Source organism: Miniopterus natalensis, chromosome 1 (assembly GCF_054644295.1).
Source record: "Miniopterus natalensis isolate mMinNat1 chromosome 1, mMinNat1.hap1, whole genome shotgun sequence".
NCBI classification, from domain to species: Eukaryota; Metazoa; Chordata; class Mammalia; order Chiroptera; family Miniopteridae; genus Miniopterus; species Miniopterus natalensis.
The window spans coordinates 51,516,159-51,538,648 of NC_142081.1; the positions used below are offsets into that span (position 1 = coordinate 51,516,159).

The window sequence follows — 22,490 nt, forward strand, 5'->3', positions numbered from 1 at the left end:
TTGTGAAACAGAACTGATGATCTCCCTTTTGTCTTGGTTATCGGTAGGAGCTAATGAATGTCAGTGTGCTCAGAAGGCTACAATAAACTCACTAAATAAATTTCTTATTTTTAAAAAGACTACGTAGATATTTAGATAAATTACAGAAAAGCAAATGGATAAAATGCTTTAGTCATAGCCAGTTTTTTCTCCGATGTAGAAGCAGCCTATGTGGACTACAGGACATGGGTGAAGTCGAGTCGGTCATGTTATCAAAGATGACTCATTAAAACAAGTCTGATTCGTTGTGCTTTGGCAGGCGTAGTTTGGGCAAAGGTGTTTTTAATTCCCTCTCATCACTCTCCGATGAGTACTGGCTTCTCTAGAATACATTAAGTAAAGAGTTTAGATTTTTGCATGTCAGGCTTTGGTTTTTGTTTATTTTTGCAGTTCTAGAGAGGATGGGAGGAGCAGCAGGGGCCAGCTACCCATGAAAAGCAGCCTCTTTCATTTTCTCTAAGTTCCCAGGTCTCACCAAAAAGTGGATGCCAACCAAGTAGGGGCATTTAAGACAGGTATCAGAAGGCCATTTGAAACAGTGACAGCTACTACACGAAGCATTATATTATTTTTATGATTTTCAACCGAAATATACAGAAAAATATGTAATTTATACCTAATAATCCATTTTCAAAGCATCTTTGGTTTGGGAACATGCCCCATGAACGTTTCAGGAGGACCTGGGGTGACTGCGGTCCCAGGGCTGTGTCTGCGGTGGCGGCTGAGGAAGCAGATGTGCAGGGACACGTGGCACCTTCCCCCTTCCTCCAGGAGCTCAGCTACCGGCTTTGGTTCACGGGGAAGGGAGTGATTTTTGTCTGTTTCTACCTGGCCGTCTGGCCCGATTGCTCTCTGTTGAGAAATCCTGGCTTGGATCAAGTCCAGCTTAGAAAACTCAGATCAGGCGGACATTTTTACCTTGCCTTATGTAAAGTTTATGACCTCATTTTCTGCTTGGAGAGTATAGTTATCCCTCTTAACAAACCAAACCAACGTCTGAAAACTCACTAATAGAAAATATTAAGAGTGGGGGGAAATTGTTAATAAATCCAGCAAATCCTACGCCAGTTTTTCAGGTTCCTTTTTGTGCCATTGGTCCTGATATAGAACCAGCAGGAACAGCCTTAGGGGGGGAAAAAAAAAGCAGCCCTGGCCAGTGTGGTTCAGTTGGTTGGAGTGTCATCCTGAACACCAAAAGGTCACGGGTTCAATTCCCAGTCAGGGCACATACCTAGGTTGTGGGTTCAACCCCTGTCCCTGTCAGGGTGTGTGCAGGAAGCAACAGATTGATGTTTCTCTCTCTCTCTAAAAAAAATCAATGAACATTCAAAAAAGAAAAAGCAGATAGCTAGCTACCTTCAAGCTAGAAAGGCTTTGAGGAAATGTGAATTTATTTCAACCAAAAGAGAACTGGTAGTGGAAAGGACATCTTGTAACAGACATATGCTGTGAGTTGCTTTGGTCCCCAGCATGCCTTGAAAACAGAACCCCCAGTTCTTCAGGGGGTGCTTATAAGTGTGACAGTGGGAAAAAGTTCAGTTTTAAGGTCAGTCCATTGCAGGCTTTTCCAAAGCAGCACATCTCTGAATATAAAATGTAAATCTACAAGGAAATAAGAATTCTAAATACAAAATCTCAGCTTACATACAACTTTACTTTTCAGATAGTTTTTATGGCAAGAAAGTTATGTTTTAGCCACTTTTAAAAGGTTAACTACCATAAATCCAGCACTTTCTAATAACCCGTGGGTCAAAATGACTTTAATCACATTATTAGAAGAGTCAGAAGCTATATCATGTTTTCTGAAACAGTGGAAAGACTCCTGTATCTTTTTGCCATTTTTACAGGCTACTGTAAATACGCTTGATGGCGTCAGCTTCTTCTTTATCAAGGATGCCTTTCTCCACATAAGCATCTGTCTGTTGGTTGATGAAGTCCCTCATCTTTGAAAGGTCATAATCTGGAAAACATCATTAGGGCATCATGAGAAAGATCAGGAAAGAGCAATCCCCTTACAGTGATTACCATTAACCAAGAAGAGTTTTATACACCACCAGCCCATCTTGCATGCTAGGTCTTGGCATTTTTGCAGAGGTTTGCAGTTTAAAACCACGTGTATGTGTTATATTGGCTCATCTGCTCTCCAGCATCACGCCTGCTAGGTGTTCAGGTGGGGGGTACCACCCTCATCTGACCACGGAGGCTTAGGGACCAGGGCTTCAAAACTTGACTGTTTATACCAATCACCTGGGGCTCTTGGGAAGTTGCAGGTCTGCATTCTGTAGCTCCAAAGGGGGGGCCCAGATTCTGCTTTAAATTTTTTTTTTTTTTAATTTTTCAATTACAGTTGACATTCAATATTATTAGTTTCAGGTGTACAGCATAGTGGTTAGACATTTATAGAACTTACAAAGTGATCACACCTGGTAAGTCTAGTACCCACCTGGCACCATGCGCAGTTATTACAATATTACTGACTATATTCCCTACGTTGTACTTTACATCCCTGTACTATTTTGAAACTGCCAAGTTGTGCTTTTCAATCCCTTCCCCTTTTTCATCCAGGCCCCTAACCCCCTTCCATCTGGCAACCATCAGTTTGTTCTCTGTATCTATGAGTTTATTTGTTTTGATTGTTCATTTATTTGGTTTTGGTTTTTAGATTCCACATGTAAGTTAAATCATATGGTATTTGTCTTTTACTGTCTGACTTATTTCACTTAACATAATATCCTTTAGGTCCACCCATGTTGGTGCAAATGGTAAGATTTCATTCTGTTTTTAGGCCGAGTAATATTTTATTGTATATATGTACCATATCTTTATCCAATGGTCTATTGATGGACACTTTAGGTTGTTTTCATATTTTGGCTATTGTATATGAAATGTCCTTCTTTGTCTCTTATTATAGCCTTTGTTTTAAAGTCTATTTTGTCTGATATTCTGATATAACTATTGCTACCCCAGGTTATTTTTTTCATTTCCATTTGCATGAAATATCATTTTCCATCCCTTTACTTTCAGTCTGTGTGTGTATTTCAATATGAAGTGCATCTCTTGTAGACAACATATATGTTTTCTTCACCACTCAGCCACCCTCTGTCTTTTGATTGGAGCATTTAATCCATTTATATTTTAAGGAATTATTGGTAGGTATGTAGTTATTGCCATTTTATTATTCATATTTTTAAAAATATTTTTTCTTCTTCTTAAGAAATTCCCTTTAACATTTCATGAAATACTGGTTTGGTTGGGATGAACTCCTTTAGCTTTTTCTTGTCTGGGAGCAGATACTGCATTTTGAACAAGATGCCAGGATATGCTGATGCTGCTAGTCTAGGACTCACACTTGGGGTAAGAAGATCCTAAAGCTTGTGTTCAAGGTCATACAGGTGGTAAAAGTTATGATCAGAACCAGGTGTTTTGACTATTTGAACTTGTTACACTGGTTAGTCCCTGTTGAGGTGACAACACACTTTTTACATTTTCCCCCCAAATTAATAATTACCTTGATTTTCACACCATTTGAACTATATGCATAGAACAAAAACCATAACCTCTTTAAGGTTTCTCTGTGCTACTTAAGCAAACAAACAAAAACCTATGTAAACCATCAAACCACCCACCAAAAACAGAGATCCCCAAGTAAGGAGGCTGCTGTGGTGCCTCCCTGAACGCTTGAAAAGAAACCCGCCTCTTTCCTTGATTCGTTAGGTATTATATGCTTATTACTTAAAAAGCAAAACAAAAGCATGAAAATAAAATGAAATCACCTGAATTCTATTAATCATAGATAACCACAGTTGGTATTTTGTTCTATTTCCTTTTAGTTTTTCAAATATATCTATCTCACCCCAGAATTGAGATCACAGTGTACATACAGACTTACAGCTAACGCCTTTCATTTAACTTTACATGGTGAGCACTAATATTCTTCAAAACACCGTTGTTAAGGGTCCTGTGCAATACATCCTATGGAGATACCAAAATTTATGGCACACATCCCTCATGGTTGGGCATGAGGGTCTCCCACACATACAGTAAGTACTTGGGGAGACCCCTCCAGATTGTGAGTTGCTTAGGCTGAGTTTCTTGAGGACAGTGCCATGCACCTTGGCAGCTGGCGGCCCCTGGACCAGAGCCCTGCCTTCTTTCAATGTGTAAAGGGAAGAGAGAGGAGACAGTCAGGTACAAAGCTCACAGCATTCCATGGCCCTTTTAGCTAGCTTGGGTCCCTTGGGTATCTTTAAGTCCCTGCACGAAAAAAAGAAAAAAGTAAGCTTGCCCTGGCCCGTGCGGCTCTGTTGGTTGGGTGCCGCCCCATGCTCTTTGATTCCCACTCAGGGCACGTGCCCAGGTTGCAGGCTGGATCCCCGGGGGGGGGGGTAGTCAGGAGGCAGATGTACCTCTCATCAATGTTTTTTTTTCTGTCTTACTCTCTCTCTAAAATCAATAAAAAAACATAAAAAACAACAGCTAAGCCTGAAGGACCTCTCTACAAGCACCAGGTGTTTATTATATCACTGTGAGCTGAGGCTTTAGAGAGCTTGTTTCCACCAAGGAGGGCTTTTGCTCCCCACTAGGGCACAGCCTTGAGGATTAAAGAGATAAGTCCGGGCATTGAGCGCTTTACAACCGTCATCTGATCTGCTCCTCAAGAAACCCTATGAGGTGAGCATTAGTATTTCCATTTCAGAGGGAAGAAACAGGACAGAGGAGGTGAGTCACATGCCCAGGTCACGGTAGAGTCAGCTTCTGAACCCAGTCTGTAGTCACTGCTTTGACCACTCTGTGGCCTTAATAATGAACCTGAAGCTTCTAATTGGTGCAGAACAAATGTTCAGTATGCGCTTGGGTTTTTTGCAGTATGTTGCTGTTTGACTTTCCCTTTGTCTCAGGCATAAAACAGAGAACCAAGCCGAGCGAATGTTTTGTGTGCGCCTCGCTGGCTGGCTCCCGGCTGGCTCGCTGGTTCACACTAATACTCTTCAGACTCAGCTGCAGGGTCAACATCCCTGGTGGAACCAAAGGCAGACTCCCAGGGGCAGATGTGAAGAGGTCCAGGTGATTTGAATGGACAAACGGGAAAATAATGTGCTTTCTTTTGAAGTGGGAAAACTGTATCTTTATGACGTAGCTACCACTGTGCCAGGAAAACCAGCCCGACGCAGAGGAAAGGCCGTAGCTGGTTGTGATAATACACAAGGCAGTGCTCGCCTTGCTCATCTTAAAAGAGGTTTTAAGGTTGTTAGGGATCAAAGTGAGAAGTGCTGTGGTTTACTTTTTAAAACGCACACTTTTTCTTTTTTTTTCTTTTCTTTTTTTATAAAAAAGGCTGCATAAGATTTTATCATCACCCTCACTGTCACAGCATATGGACCTTTCTGTCCTGGGCTTGGTCTCCCAGGCCCCTGCCAAACGAAGGGCATCGGTAGACGGTAAGGAAGGCAGAGCTCACACTGTAGCAAGGCTTCCTTCCCCCTCGCAGAGCTGCAGCCACTACGTGGCCCCCGGGCCTGGATCCCCACAGGCTTTGAGGGATGACCCAAGTCTAGCTGAGCATGTCTGAAGGCTGTGGAGAAAAAGCTCTCTGCTTCTGCCTTCAGGAGGGCGGATTGCATGTTCCCCTCATCTCCTGGAGGCAGAAGGGAACATCTGACTCAACCCTGTCATTCTGAGTTTGCTCACAGAGCCTTTGATATGCAAGCACCAGAGTTCCACGCTTGACTAAGTTGGTTGTTTCTTAAAGTGAAAGATTGAATTGCAGGATGTCGCTGGTTATGACCAGGAGTTTGATTCATCTGTTAATCAGTGAAAGAAATAACGTAAATAGTTCAAATTGTTGGACCATGCAATTTGCATTGGTTTTGGAATGCATTTGGGCCCCTACTGATTCTAAGATAGGTTTTTAATTTTTTATTTTATTTTCAAGTCTTCGTAGTCATTGATGGCATGTTATATATACTTTTTCTTCCTTAGGGATGCTTTAAACAATAGTGCATTTTCCAATCAGTGACAGATTTGATGAAATACAGTTCATATGAATTTTAATAGAAGTGGCAGCTTGGAAATTCACATTATGTTGAGCCATATAAAATGGATATGTGTGAAGACTTGATAATTGCTTCCATCTTGCTCAACTTACAAGGGTAAAGGGGGCTGAAAATACGCCTTCTTCCTACTGTGCTCTATCTCAGCAGTTCTCAAACTTGGCTGCATGGTGGAAAGATGGGGGATTTAAAAAATACTGATGCCTGGGTCCTGCCCCTCAAGTTTCTGATTTACCGGTGGCCCCTGGGCATCAAGATATGTAGAAGCTCTGCATGTGCTTTGAATGCACTTTAAGGTTTGAGAAGCAGTGCTCGCCTCATTTTAAAAGCATCACTTTGCAACTGCTCTGTCCAGACACCTGGGAATCATATTGGCTCCTCTCTCTCAGCATAGCTCTCAAGTTTCTCCCTTTTTTATTTTCCCTGCCTTGCCCTGCTTTAAGCCCCATCATTTCTGCTCCAAATCCTTGCCTCCTATCTCTCTCCAGACTTTTGGGATCTTATTTTTCCAATCTGAAACCACACTCACCAGATAGATTTCTGTGGGTTTTTTTGTTAAGATTTCTTTGAAATTTCTTTTTAAAAAAATATGTTTTTATTGATTTCAGAGAGAGGAAGGGAGCGAGAGAGAGATAGAAACATCAATGATGAAAATCATTTCTCCCAGTGATCTCTGTCTCTGTAAGATGTGCCCCCTCTTCTCACTACTTTGTACCACCACGCCTGTCAGTGATAGTACCACACAGTGCCAGCGGTGCTTTACTGGTGCTGTGAGCAACTTGAGGGCGGGTGTGCTGCATTTTACTGTGCTTCACATTGCTGGCACTCAGAACAGAGCCCAGTCGTGTCGTGTTTTAACTGAGTGACTGTTTTTGTGACTGCCAAGTGCACCTAACATGCGTTTAGAAAATGCCTCTGTTTAAAATACTCCAAGAAGGGGGGGGAGGGATAAACAAAACAAGATTGTCAAAATGTTGATAATTATTGAAGGTGGGTGATGGACACACAGGGATTCATTATATTATTCTCTCTCCTTGTGTTTGACATTTTTTTTCATCATAAAATGCCAAAGAAAGGGAAAAGTGCCTTTGTTTGAAAGGCTGGCTTGAAAAATAAGGGAAATGGGGGTTCCCTTCTGCATCTGAGAGGTGCTAGAATCTTTCTTGGCTCTGAGAGGACACTTTAGCCTAATTTGATTGTGGGACTATTTAACAAGAGCCCCTGAGAAATGGGCAAAGTTTGCAATTGATAACCACACTGAAGCCTTACCTTTATTTCCTTTTGTGTTGTGTTTCTTCAACCATTCAATGTTTTTTCTGATGGCTTCCAAATAGGCTTCTGTTTTCCCTGGAAAAGGCAAGAGAACCCATATCAAACACTCACAAAATATCATTGTGTCTCTTTTTAAAGACCACACTTATGTTTAGAACCATAGACAAAATACTGGAACTGTTGAGCACTTGTGAGGTGGTATCCCTAATGAGGAAGTGTGCATATTTGTGTGTGTGTGTATGTGGAGGGGGGAATGTCAAGGACAGTGGGTGGGGTTAAGATTCTAGGAGGTGCCCACGTAACATCTGGCTGTGAAAATCAACAGGATTCCATCTGTCAGGGAGAGACAGGAGAGTCTGCTAGAAACCCAGGCATCCTCTTAAGCCAGCACACAAAATCTTGTTCACAGCCACTCACCCTGGGCTGCAGTGGTGGGAGGGCAGAGAGGACTAAAGTCATGTGAGGTGAGACTGGGGTTTGGGACTCTGGGGAAAGAGCTGAAGGGACAGCCACCAGGCTCTCTGTGCTGAATTACTACTGTCCCACACTGCAGACACCATCTTTCTTGAGAGGAGGGCTCCCTTCCATATGGCATCAGCCTGGGGGAAGACAACAGCTCCACTCTCTGGATTCCCACGAGTCAGCTGCCTGGGCAGGATGTAGAGGTCCGGGCAGACTCAGGGGGTGTCAGTGACTGAGTTATGTGGCTTTGGGGTGGGGGCCATTCCCCCCATTTTCCCATGAACCTGATTGGTGCCTTCCCCTCACAGGAGATCTGATACCCCATTCTCCAGGTTCCTGGCAGCCCCACCCTCTCAACTCCTACAAGACTTGTCATCTGATTTCTCAGTACAACTATTTCAGGCCAGAAGGGAATGGCATAAAATATTCAAAGTGATGAAAAGCAAAGACCTACAACCAAGATTACTCTACCCAGCAAGGTTATTATTTAAAATTGAAGGAGAAATAACAAACTTCTCAGACAAGGAGAAGTTAAAAGAATTCATTACCACAAAACCAGAATTACAAGAAACGTTAAAGGGTATACTTGAAGAATAAGAGTAAGAATAAGAATAAGAATAAGAAGAAGAAGAAGAAGAAGAAGAAGAAGAAGAAGAAGAAAAAGAAGAAGAAAAAGAAGAAGAAAAAGAAGAAGAAGAAGAAGAAAATACCCAGAGGAACATAATTAAAAGAATAAACTATGGATAAATACATACCTATTAATAATCACTTTAAATGTAAATGGTTTAAATGCTCCAATCAAAAGAAATAGAATAGCTGAATGGATAAGAAAACAAGACCCATATATATGCTGTCTATAAGAGACCTACCTCAGAATGAAAGACACAAAGACTAAAAATAAAGGAATGGAAAAAGATATTTCATGTAGATGGAAATGAAAACAGAGCTGGGGTAGCAAAACTTATATATGACAAAATAGACTTTAAAACAAAGGCTATAGTAAGAGTCAAAGGAGGACACTACATAATGATAAAGGGAACAATTCAACAAGAGGATACATCCCTCGTAAACATTTATGCACCTAACATAGGAGCACCTAAGCAAATCTTGATGGACATAAAGGGAGAAACTGACAGAAATACAATCATAGTAAGGAATTTTGACACCCCATTGACATCAATGGATAGATATTCTAAACAAAAAATCAACAAGGAAACAGTGGCCTTAAATCACACATTAGATCAAATGGATTTCATTGGTGTCTTCAGAGCATTTCACCCCAAAGAAGCAGAATATACATTGTTTGCAAGTGCACATGGAACATTTTCTAGGATAGACCACATGTTAGAACACAAAACAGGTCTCAATAAATTTAAGAAGATTGAAATCATGTCAAGCATCTTCTCTGACCATAAATGAAACTAGAAAGCAATCACAAATAATAAACTGAGAAACACAGGAAGACATGGAGGGTAAATAACATGTACTAAACAATGAGATCAATGAGAAAATAAAAAGATACTTTTAAACAAATGAAAATGAGCCTGGCCAGGTGTGGCTCAGCGGTTGAGCATCGACCTAGGATCCAGGCTATTAGGGTTAGATTCCTGGTCAGGGCACATGCCCGGGTTGCAGGCTGCAGCTGGTCAATGACTCTCTCATCATTGATGTTTCTATCTCTCTCTCCCTCTCCCTTCCTCTCTCTGAAGTCAATAAAGATATATTTAAAAAAATAATAATAATAAAAAATGAACAAATGAAAGTGAGAACACAGCAACCCCAAACCTATGAAACACAGCAAAAGCAGTCCTAAGAGGAAAATTAATAGTATTACAGGCCTACCTCAAGAAATAAGAAAAATCTCCCATAAACAATCTGATTTTACTCTAAAAGGAACTAGAAAACAACAACAGACAAAGCCCAAAGTGAGTAAAAGAAAGGAAATAATAAAGATCAGAGCAGAAAGAAAAGAAATAGAGTGTAAAAAACAAAACAAAAGATCAATGAAACCAAGAGCTGGTTCTTTGAAAAGATAAACAAGATTGAAAAATCTTTAACCAGAATCATCAAGAAAAAGAGAAAGAGCACTCAAATACATAAAATCAGAAATGAAAAAGGAGAAGTAACAACTGACACATAAGAAATACAAAGGATTGTAAGAAAATATCATGAACAAATTGGACATATGCCAACAAATTGGACAATCTGGACAAAATGGATAAATTCCTAGAAACATACACTCTTCCAAAACTGAATCAGGAAGAATCAGAACATCTGAATAGACAGATTACAACTAATGAAATTAAAGCAGTAATAATAAATAAATAAAACCTCCCAACAAACAAAAGTCCTGGACTAGATGGATTCATAGATGCATTTTACCAAACATTCAAAGAAGAACTAGTGACTATCCTCCTCAAACTATTCCAAAAACTTAAGAGGAAGAAGATTCCCATGCTTATTTTACGAGGCCAGCATTATCCTGATTCTGAAACCAGATAAAGACACTACAAAGAAAGTTATAGGTCAATATCCCTGATGAGTATAGATACAAAAATCTTCAAAAAGTATGAGAAAACTGGATCCAGCAACATTTAAAAGATCATATACCATGATCAAGTGGGATTTTGGGGGGATGCAAGGTTGATACAATATCTGCAAATCAATAAACGTGATACACACATAAATGAAATGAAGGATAAAATCACATGATCATATCAATAGATGTACAAAAAGCATTTGATAAAATCCATCATTCACATATGATAAAAACTCTCAGCAAAGTGGGAGTAGAGGGAACATACCTCAACATAATAAAGGCCATATATGACAAACCTATAGCCAACACCATACTCAATGGGCAAAAACTGTGTTTCCCTTAAGATCGAGAACAAGACAGGGATGTCCACTTTCACTGCTCTTATTCAACATAGTACTAAAAGTTCTAGTCACAGCCATCAGACAAGAAGAAGAAATAAAAGGCATCAAAATTGGAAAGGAGGAAGTAAAACTGTCTTAATTTGATGATGACCCAATACTATATAGAGAGAACCCTAACGATTCCACCAAAAAACTTCTAGAATTGATAAATGAATTCAGTAAAGTAGCAGAATCCAAAATAAATATTCAGAAATCAGTTGCATTTTTATACACCAATAATGAACTATGAGAAAGGGAGACTAAGAAAACAATCTCATTTACAATTCCATCAAAAAGAAATAAAATAGGAATAAATTTAACCAAGGATGTAAAAGACCTGTACTCAGAAAATTATAAAACACTGAAGAAAGAAATTGAAGAAGATACAAATAAGTGGAAGCATAGACCATGTTCATGGATAGGAAGAATTAACATCATTAAAATGTCTATACTACCCAAACGAATCTATAGATTCAAGGCAATTCCTATCAAGATACCAATGGCATATTTCACAGAACTAGAACAAATATTCCAAAAATTTATATGCAATCACAAAAGACTCCAAATAGCCACAGCAATCTTGAGAAAGAAGAACACAGTAGGAGAGATCACAATACTGGATATCAAACTATACTACAAGGGTCATACTGATCAAAACAGCTTGGTACTGGCATAAAAACGGATATACAAATATATAGATCAATGGAACAGATTAGAAAGCCCATGCCTTTATGGCTAATTTATATTTGACAAAGGAGGCAAGAGTATACAATGGGTTAAAGATAGTCTATTCAATAAATGGTGTTGAAAAATTGGAAAAATATGTGCAAAAAGTTGAAACCGGAGCACCTTATTACACCATACACAAGAATAAACTCAAAATGGATTAAAGACTTAAATGTTAGACTCAAAACCATAAAAATCCATAGGCAGTAAAATCTCAGACATTTCTCATAGAAATATTTTTTTCTGATATATCCCCTTGGGCAAGGGAAACAGAAGAAAAAATAAACAAATGGGGCTACATCAAACAAAAGTTTTGGCACAGCAGTGGAAACCACCAACAAAGTGAAAAGAAAACACACTGAATGGGAGAACATATTCACCAGTGATATGTCTGATAAAGGGTTAATATCCAAAATTTATAAAGAGCTTATACAACTCAACATCAAAAAAACAAAAAATCCAACTAAAAAATGGGCAAAGGGCCTGAATAGACAATTCTCCAGAGAGGACACACAGATGACCAATAAACATATGAAAAGATGCTCAACTTCACTAATCATCAGAGAAATGCAAATTAAAACCACAATGAGATATCACTTCACACCTTTCAGAATGGCTATTATCAATAAATCAACAAACAAGTGTTGGTGAGGATGTGGAGAAAAGGGAACCCTTGTGCACTTTTGGTGGGAATGCAGCTTTGTGCAGCCACTGTGGAAAAAAGTATGACTTTTCTCCCCAAAATTAAAAATGGAACTGCTTTATGACCAGTGGTCCCACTTCTGGGAATACATCCAAAGAAACCAGAAACACTAATTTGAAATAATATATGTACCCCTATGTTTCTGTAGCATTATTTACAATAGTCAAGATCTGGAAGCAGCCCAAGTGCCCATCAGTAGATGAGTGGATAAAAAACCGTGGTACATGTACACAGTGGAATACTACCTGGCCATAAAAAAGGAATGAAATGTTACCTTTTGCAACAGCATGGATGGACCTGGAGAGTATTATGCTAAGGGAAATAAGCCAGGCAGAGAAAGACAAGTACCATATGATTTACACTTATATGTGGAACCTAATGAACAAAATAAACTAACAAACAAAATAGAAACGGACTCATAGATACAGAGAACAGATGGACAGCTGTCAGAGCGGAGGGAGGTTGTGGGGCTGAATGAAAAAGGTGAAGGGATTAAGTGAAAAACCCAAACAACTCAAAGACACAGAAAATAGTATGGTAATTACCAGAGGGAGAAAAGGGTAGGGGAGGTAAAAGAGGTGGGATAAATGGTGATGAAAGAAAACTGGACTTGGCCTGAACACACAATACAATATGCAGATGATGTGTTATAGAATTGTACACCTGAAACATACATAACTTTATTAACCAGTGTCACCCCAATAAGTTCAATTAAAAAAACTGACAATGTTCCAAACAGAAATAGACTCACAGATACAGAGAACAGACTGATGGTTGACAGAAGGGAGGGGGTTTTGGAGTGTGGGTGAAAAAGGTGAAGGGATTGAGAAGCACAGATTGGTAGTTACAAAGTGTGCATGGGGATGTAAATTACAGCCTAGGGAATACAGTCAATAATATTGTAATAACTATGTATGGTGCCAGGAGGGTACTGGAAATATCAGGGGGAACACTTTGTAAAGTATATGGTTGTCTAACTACTATGGTGTCCATCTGAAACTAATACAAAATAATATTGAATGTCAACTGTAATGGAAAAATATTAAAGAATTTAAAAAAAGAAGAAAAGTGCAGATGCCCTATGGGACACCCATAAGGACCTGAAAGATATGTGACTTCTGAGTTCTAGGCTGCAGAAATTTAAAAACTACGATGTGATTAACGAAAAGAAAGGAAGAAAAAGATTTGACAAGCTTCCAATTTCCACTATTGCATTTGCCTAAATGACTTCCTGAGAATCTTTCTTCCTTGCCTGGTAAGCCCCCTCCTGCCTCACCCCGGGGTTCCATGCTCTATGGCCCCCAAAGGAGCACAGAGAAGCTCTTGTGCAAAAAGTGGACAAGAGGAGAGATCTGCCATATTCGGCCCCCATTTGCTTCAATAGCCTGTATAGGGAGAGCCCTGATTTCAGTGCCTTGTTCTCACGAATGCTAGAGCACGTGCAAGACCAACGTCGCCCTGGCTGATGTTATTCAGCTACAGCACAATGAATATAGAAAGTTCGATTGTCTGTTTTCCGTTTGCTGAGAAGGTCAACTGGATTTGGTAACACGAAAGCACTGTTCTCTATTTCAAATTAATTCAGTTAGGAAAGGCATTTTGAACAAGGAAAGAAATCTTAGTGTAGACTATTTCTAAAGAATTTTTAGAGTTTAAATCAAATTACTGGATTTCATAGGGCTTGCTTTAATGAATAGATAACAATTTGTTATAATAAGGGTTCCTAAAACTTATGAGAATGTGTGAAAATAGGCTTGTTCTTTAAGTAATTTTAAGCATTCGTCCCACAATCTTACCTATGATATTGTATCATAATGTGGAAAGCTGACTTGAGAGAAGGAAAACCAGAGCATAGACTCTGTTTAAATTCTGTATTAAAAATTCTGGATTAGAAAAAATAAATAAATATAAATAAATAAATAAATAAATAAATAAATAAATAAATAAATAAATAAAATTCTGAATTAGGAGAGTAAAAAACAAATATGAGATTTTGCCACACTGTAGCAGGCAGTGTTGATGCCCCACTGTCATACTTCCCTATTCACACCTGCTAGCAGAGGGGCTCTTCAGGGACGGTGGGCTAAATCGGTCAACACTCCAGCTTCATGACTCCTCAGTCGCTCAGAGGTCCTGGGTGAGACTGAGTCCCGGCTGTCCACGGCTGAAGCCCTCTCATTAACATGCCTTATACTGGCCTCTTTCCCTCCCCTGTGTCATGTACCTGTCCCTCCAGTCGTGCTTCCTGGGGTCACCTTCCAATTCAACTACTTCACCTCAAATCTTTCTTATAGGGTTTGCTTGGGAGGGGACCCAACCGAAGATGATTTGAAATAGGGAAGTCAGCACCATCTTTTTAGGTTGCTTTTGCTCAGGAACCAATTAGCTAAAAAAATGATGTTGAATCTATAAAATGCATGAAAAGTAATTTTATTCACTATGTTGACATTATTAACCCACAACAGAGAGTGAGTTTACTGCAACTTAAAGAAAACTAGACTGCAATCCATTAAAAAAAAACCCACACACTATCTTGTGGATCAGAACATGTATTATTAGGAAGTTTCTTTAATTAAATAGAACCCCCATCAACTTCCCCCTCCCCTCCTTTTTCTGCTTTATTTTTATCCATAGCACTTATCACTTTCTACCATATCACATAATTTATTTAAGATTATTGTTTGTCTTCTTCCCTTAGAAATATTTCTTGTTGGCTGACGTACTCCCACACCGAGAATAAAGCTTGAGCCATAGTAGGCTCTCAATAAATATTAGTGGAATGAGTGAATTGGATAAAAGCTTTTTATATAGTAGCCAAATTGTAATCAGAAAATTGCTTTGTGAGCATGGGATAAAAACTAGAGAAAATGCAAATTTTAAAATATAATTTTTTTTTTTTTTTACAAAAAAAATAAGCTTTATTTGAAAGACTTGAAATTTAATGAATTCTGAATTTAAATGATGGTTACATCAGAAACATTTTTAAATACCTACAAATGTGCTAGACATACTATATCCATATATCATTTAATCTTCATAGAGCTCTATAAAATAAGCATTGTTATTCCCATTTTACTCACAAGGGAGCTAAGGCTCGGAGAGGCTGTGACATGCCCCTGGGGACACAGCTGAGTAAGCGTCAGAGCCTAGTCTTGAACCAGAATAAGCCTTTAATGAGTGGAGCTGGGTAAAATCCACTTTTTTTTTTGGACCAATAATCCAGTGGTTCTCAGGCTTAGCTGCACATTAGAATCACTTTGGGGACCTTTTAAAAATCCCAGTATCCAGGTCATTCCTTCCCTATACCAATTAAGTCAGAATATCTGGGGGTAGGGACCAGGCACCATGGTTTTGGTTTTGTTTTGGTTTTTCACAAACAATCCTGAGATGATTCCAATGTAGGTGAAGGCTGGGAAGCACCGTCAGCGGTCTGGCCCTCCACAGGCTCACAGGAGCCCCTCACAGCGGGGATGGGATCAGGTGCTCCCTGCTCTTGGAGAGGAGCAGCTGGTTCCTATTTACATTTTCTCTTCTCAGGAGCCGTAAAGCAAATCTTTTATTTACACAGTGTGCACTGAAAGCCCATGAGAGTCCACTTTGGAAAGTGGGACTATTTTTTCAAATTGATTTCAGCTTCCTGTGGAAAAAATAGCTCATGGCTGAGGTAATATGGCACAAGCCCGAAAACATATGCTGAAGCAGATGGGAAGAGGGCCAGAGTCCAGAGGCAAGCCCTCTTTTCTGGCTGTTCTGGGTTTCGGCACTGCAAAAAATATCCTTTTTTATACATGAATTTGTCCTGACCCCGATATGCTATCCTGATCCATACTCCCTTAAAAAAAATGTAGAAATCAATAGCATTAACCTATTGAATACTGAATATACTAAAGATATTAGATCTTCTAAAAGAGTATTTATGAAAATCAAGTTTAATAGATGATGCTTGAAATTCTTACAGTAAAGATGATATGATCACAGTTCTTAACTGCATTGAGCAAAGCAACTGATACTGGTATAGATGCCAACATGGCCCCAGAGCCATTCGATTAAAGAATCTCTGCAGTGGTGACGTTTATATGCTGGAAATATGCAGTATGGAATGCTGGAGCGAGCGCTGAATGGGGGCAAGGGACATGAGTTCAAGGCCCTGCTCTGCTCTGCTGCTCTTTGCTATGAGATCTTGGGTGAATCACGTCATCTTCTGAGACTTGGTTTACATATTTGTAAATTAAGGGGTGAATCCTAAAAAGACAATTCATGGTTTCTACATATGGGAAGAAATTCCTCCGCTACTGTGCTTGGGGAACCTGTGTTGGTCTCTGTGCCTGTGCTTAGCTCTTGGCATGCTTGCTGAGGGGAGAAGACGGGACTCACTTTTTTTGGACATTTCTAGTAGAATGCCTTGGGACTTGAATAAAGGTATGAATTTTCTCCTCTTATGTTGTTTTAAAAATAAAAACATCCACATGAGTTAGTCAATTTATCAATTTGTTAATTAAGTAGGTTACCTTCTCTTTCCTGGCTTCTGTAAAGATATGGAAATGATAGGTTATTTAGGTGAAAGTTATGTTAGAGATCACTTTTTAAACCCAATTTCATTATCCGGCCATAAACTTGACAAATGATAGCACTGGAATGAGTTTATGGGTATTGTGGCGTTTATCTCATCCCTTGGATGATTTTTTAAAAGGTTTTCAGTGACTCATAAAGCAGAAGTGTAGGAGTGAACATCGAACTGGCAGAAGAGAGCACACTGAGATCACGGAATAAAGTTTAAAAGTACTTTTCTTTGGTCTCCAGAGAGCAATTTACTTGAAAAGTTAAACAACTTTAAAGATATGGTGAAATTTCATTGGCACATCTCTAAATTTAGGAATAATTATTGAATCATTCAAATATCTGTACCAATTAGAAATCAATATTTTAAAATATTATTCTTAATGTGAGTCCCTGTAGAAAGCAAGAATTAAAATAATTTAACTAAATAATATTCAAAGGTGAATGTGTCCTATTTCATCACTGGCAATTAAAATGAATTTTTTACATTGCCTGCCTGAAATGAGATACATGTAAACATGCTCTGTAAGCTGAAGAGTGACAGAAATGTAGGGTATTGTTGTTATTATTATTACTCCTGCTCTCCAAGGACCCAAAATATACTTGGCATGGTTAATAAACATTTGTTGTCACATCTCACATTGCAAGATCAAAACAGACTCCCTACAGACATTCCTGCCAATGCCTTGCTTATAACTAATTCCTTAAGTGGTTTTCGCTGGGCCATTACCTCACCCCTTGCTCTGCTCTGTAATGTCCTCCAACTTTCTCTCGGAAGGGAGCCTGACCTACACAATCCTGATTCATCAATGAGGGATGTGGCTTGTGTTACACTTGCCCAGATGTGGGGTAAAGAACTACTCTTGGGTCATTTCAAAGCTTGCTTGAACCCTCAGTCAGGCCTTCTGCAGCTCCACTTCCTGAACACAGTCCCAGGCAGGCCATCAGAATAAATGTTAATTTGTTGCTGAGTGTCTCAGAAAACCCAGTCAACCCTACCTTCACCTATATGGATGCTATTATTTTTCTGCCTTAGAGACAAGTGTTTCCTCAGTGGGTTTTATAACAGAGAAGCAAAATAGCTTTTGAAAAAAGTGCAAATAAAGCAACTGTGACCATAAAGGTATATATCATAATGTGTCCTTATGGGGATTAATTACTCCCCCCCCACCAAGAAATGTTTGCCCTGGCTTAGAGCTCAATTTGGTATTTTCTAAACTGTGCTGGAATAACTTTTCCTTATAGCAGAGTAGTAGGGGTCAAGAGGAGCATGAATAAGTTAAATCTCTAAATAATGGGACAGGGGGTGGGAGACTAATTTGAGTCTCTAATCCCTAACCTCCTTCTAGTGTTTTAGGAAAGCCCTTATAGAGAGTGACGCTAAATGGATGGAGTTTTACTCTCCTCTCTCCCCATTATTACCTGATAGAAATCTTCATGAGAAAAGAAATCTGACCTCATCATTCGTCTCCAAACACACACAGGCAATAGTGGACTACCAAGAATCAACTCCTTCATATTCTTTTTTAGCATAATATTTTCCTAAAATAAGCAAAGAGACCTGTCAGCAGCCATTCCTAGGAATGTTTGCACAGCCAGGTAAGGTGTTGTCCTAGTCAGGCCTCCTCAGCAAGTGAGAGGACCTAGAGGACGGCTTGCTGTGTTCTAGGGAGACGCATCCATTCCGCTTGGGTTGCTCGCAGAGCAGGGCACTGGGTTTCTGCTGGGGTGAGCTGCAGTGCTTGGTGCTGCCCATTTCCTGGCTCCCTGTTTCAGGCCAGAGGACCACTCTTTTCCTGGTTAGCTATCTTTCAGAACTTTACCACTCAGCCTCCATGTCATATCCGTTAGGATGGCTACCATAAAAAAAGAAGGAAAGTGTCGGTGAAGATGTAGAGGAATTAGAACACTTGCACACCGAGGATGGAAATGTAAACGAGTGCAGTTGCTATGGAAACAGTATGGATTTTCTCAAAAAATTAAGAATAGAATTATCCTATGATTTAGCATTTCACTTCTGGAATATTCCCTCCAAAATTGAACGTAGGATCTCAAGGAGATATTTGTACACCCACATTCGCAGCAGCATCATTCACAATATCCAGAATGTAGAAGCAACTCAAGAGTCCCTAGACAAATGGATGGATACACAAAATGTATATACATGCAATGGAGTGTCACGCAGCTTTAAACAGGAAGGAAATTCTGACATACGCTGCAATATAGATAAACCTTTAGGACATTACGCTGAGTGAAATGAGCCAATCACAAAAGGACACATACTGTATGATTCCACTTCTATGAGGTGCCTAAATTAGTCAGATTCAGAGACAGAAAGTAGAACGGTGGCTGCAGGGGCTGGGGAAGAAGGAAATGAATAGAGTTTCCGTTTTGCTTGAAGAGTTCTGAAAATGGATGGTGGTGATGGCAGCACAGTAATATGGACGCACTTTATGCCACTGAGTTGTACATTTAAAAATGGTTAAGATGGTAAATTTTATGTTATATGTATTTTACCACAATTTCCAAAAATAAAGATAGTAAAGAAAACTGTATCAATGATCCAAAGTGGGTCTAGGGTTGAGTAGAAGTATCAAGACAGCGTGACTGGTCTCCGGAGTCAGCAAACATGGCATGTACCTCACCAATTCCCCCTTCCACTGCCCACGACAAATGTTATTAATAAATCACCCCAATATTTGTTCCTCCTGAGCCCAGATGCAACATCGTAACCTTTCTTAACACAGGCCACTAACAATTAGAGTTGATATATCAGCTATGTCAACATAGGAGAAAACTGTGAATGTCTTTGAAAGCCATGCCAGAGAAAAGGAGGGTATAATAACATAAAACTTCGTAAGATGGGAAAAATCAATATGAATTTGATATATTAAGAAAAAAAATCTGTTACAACCCTTTCTCAAAAAAAGTCCCAAAATAACAAATAGAAGCAGTACATCTGGCCAACACCACAACTTATTTGCACCCATTTAACCCAGGTTCAGGTCCTTACATTTTCTACAAAAAGGAACCAGAACTCTTTGAAGGTGAATTGGTTTCAAGTCTTGGGACAGGAAAATTCAGAGTGGGTCTAGAATATCTATCCTACTGTTGCAGAGAGCAAAGATGCTTTTTAAAACCACTGGATCAGTGCTTGAAGGACAAAAGGCAAAATGGGGGGAGGGGTTCCTACTGCCCAAGCTATACCCACGTAAGTATAAAGACATCATCATCATCATCATCATCATCTAGAACAACAGACATAAATGGAAAAGTTAATATAAAGTATTAAAGGTTGTAGTAATATAAAAGGGAAATTGTAATTGTATTGTTTTTTATTAAGTTACAAGGTATTGACTACACAGCTAATTTGTTTCTTTTCTACTTAATACACAGACACTGCTAAGCATGGGTCTATCAAGTATGAATGTGAACCTGTTTCTATCGTATGAGGAAAGATTGGGAACTGTAAGTAGACCAAGCAGCTGCTTCAAAATTAGGAGCTATACTGTGAACACGATTGGCTCTGTGACCTTATATCATACTATAGCAAGGAATAAGTGAAGTCCATCAGTTCATTGCCATTAATGATTATACATAATAAACAATGAAAACACAGCCCAATGGTATGTCTTCAAGTGATAAGTTAGGTGAATGTCATGTCCACTCCCCGAGAGAGCAATGACCCACTCCCTCAGCCCTCGGGAAATAACCTCTAGATGACCCTACTAATGAGACACTGATAAGACATATAATGTTCCAATTATACCGAAGAGGTCAACATATCCTAGTGACAGAAAAATAAGGTAGGCTTATGCCTTCTGTTCACAATTTCTGGTGAAAAGCACTGAATTTCAGGAAAAGAGTATCTGTCTGACAGATGGGGTTGTAAACTTTCCCTCGTCTAACTAGCACACTTTGTAATAAATGGGGCGTGAACCACTGGACTGTGCAAACAGATCCTATACCCTGACCTGAAACCAAAGGGCTAACAAGTTAGAACTTGCAGCCTCTCAGGGTCTTTTTCTTTCAGGGTATGATAAAGTTTCTAGAATCCTAGAAAGATGTGAATTTTATATCATGTAGATTTACTAAGGCAGAGTAAAAATTGAACCCCAGGAATGTGTAAGAACAAAGATGAAAACATAAGTTTTGTAATTATTGAAGTAGTTTAATGTAGGGGGTTTTTGTTTGTTTTTTGTTTTTTAAGGTATTTAGCTTATTTAAGAAAATCTGATATATTTGATTTGTGATTTTTAATCAAGTCTTTAAAAGTGTTTGTCAGGTTGTGATCACTGTAAACAATTAAGAAATTTTGCTTTGTCAAATCCATAAATTTTGACGACTTTGTTAATAAGTAGTATGTGACTATGCGAGGAGTGGCAACAACTACATTTAAAGAAATATTGCTTAATAAATTCCTAACATTATAAATTGGTCATTAAACAATGTGCAAATGGTCATGAGTATTCCTCCCCAAGCACAAAAGTCTACTGGACACTAAAGACCATCAAAAAGATAAAACCAGCCCAGCTGACTCAGCAGTTGAGCATCAACCTAGGGTCCAGGAGATCACAGTTCGATTCCAGGTCAGGGCACATGCCCGGGTTGCGGGCTTGACCCCCAATAGAGGGTGTGCATGAGGCAGCCAATCAATGAGTCTCTCATCATTGATGTTTCTGTCTCTCCCTCTCCCTTTTTCTCTCTGAAATCAATAAAGATATATTAAAAAAAAAAAGATAAAACCAATTTGCCATCCCAGGAGAATCAAGAACATTAAAAGAAAAGATTGCTCTATCTTTTCTACACCGATGGTGTTAATTTCTCTGATTTAGTGGAACTTGACTTCTGGATCACCCTTCCAGGCGTGGTGAAGGTTTTGCTTCCCCAATTTCATTGCCAACCTAGAGCTGTCAATTCCATACCTTTTGGCTCTTCTGTTTTTCCTCTTGGGTTGTCATCTTTTGTGGAATCCTTCAAGGTTCCATATTCCTTTTCCATCTTAGCTGCTTCTTCCTTGGTACTATCTGTTTCTTCATGACTCTTCATTGATGGTGCTGTAATCAGATTGTGCACTATTGTTATAACCCTATCCACCCTTTATCCATTTATTAATTCCTAATGTAGAAATAAACTTTATTGAAAAGGTACAGTTTGAGCTCAGGTCATTTTTTTTGAGCTAAAAGAGATCTTAGTGATTATCTACTCCAACTTCCCCCTCCCATTTCACAGAAGAGGAAACAGGCCCAGAGAGGGGAGAGATATGCCAAGGTCATCCACTGAGTTAGCAGAAGAGCTGGGCCAACCGCCAGCTTTCTGGATTTTGGTTTAGTGTTCTTTCTCTCCTGCCACACTGTGTCATTAGAGCATAGATTATTTTCCTTACTTTAATTAATGTAGGCAATGAAGTGGGATAGGTCAGGTCCAAGTAAATTTGAGTCTTGGTTCCAAATGAAAGGAAGTCTCTGGTTGCCCAATCTCTCCTTTATGCTGTATTTTTAAAGAAGTTTGTTACTCAGAGTAGCACCTAAGAATTTGGGACTATGGCAGCTGTTTGGGGCTATGGCCACCTCCTAAGAATCTTTAGTAAAGTTGTACATTGATTTTCAATGCTTCTTGGGATCAGATTTCTGTGCTGAGGCTGGCCACAAAATAACCAAGGTTGTAGCTACTTAATCCTATGGTTGGACTTCATATTTTAAAACTTTTAATAATCTATAATTCTTTATCAATGCGTATTAAAGTTCATTATATTAATCACT

General features: G+C 39.2%; 1 protein-coding gene across 1 annotated transcript in view; it reads right to left on the reverse strand.

The window, feature by feature from the left end:
• Window positions 1-1,868: 1,868 nt before the first annotated feature.
• SCG3 (secretogranin III) overlaps window positions 1,869-22,490 on the reverse strand; it is a 36,956-nt gene continuing 16,334 nt past the window's right edge. Inside the window, exons 10-13 of the mRNA XM_016224973.2 lie at window positions 21,654-21,785; window positions 7,359-7,436; window positions 3,136-3,138; window positions 1,869-1,999 (exon numbers count right to left, since the gene is read on the reverse strand). Coding sequence (XP_016080459.2) covers window positions 1,881-1,999; window positions 3,136-3,138; window positions 7,359-7,436; window positions 21,654-21,785 — 332 coding nt within the window. The 3' untranslated portion in view covers window positions 1,869-1,880. The remainder of the gene's footprint in view (window positions 2,000-3,135; window positions 3,139-7,358; window positions 7,437-21,653; window positions 21,786-22,490) is intronic.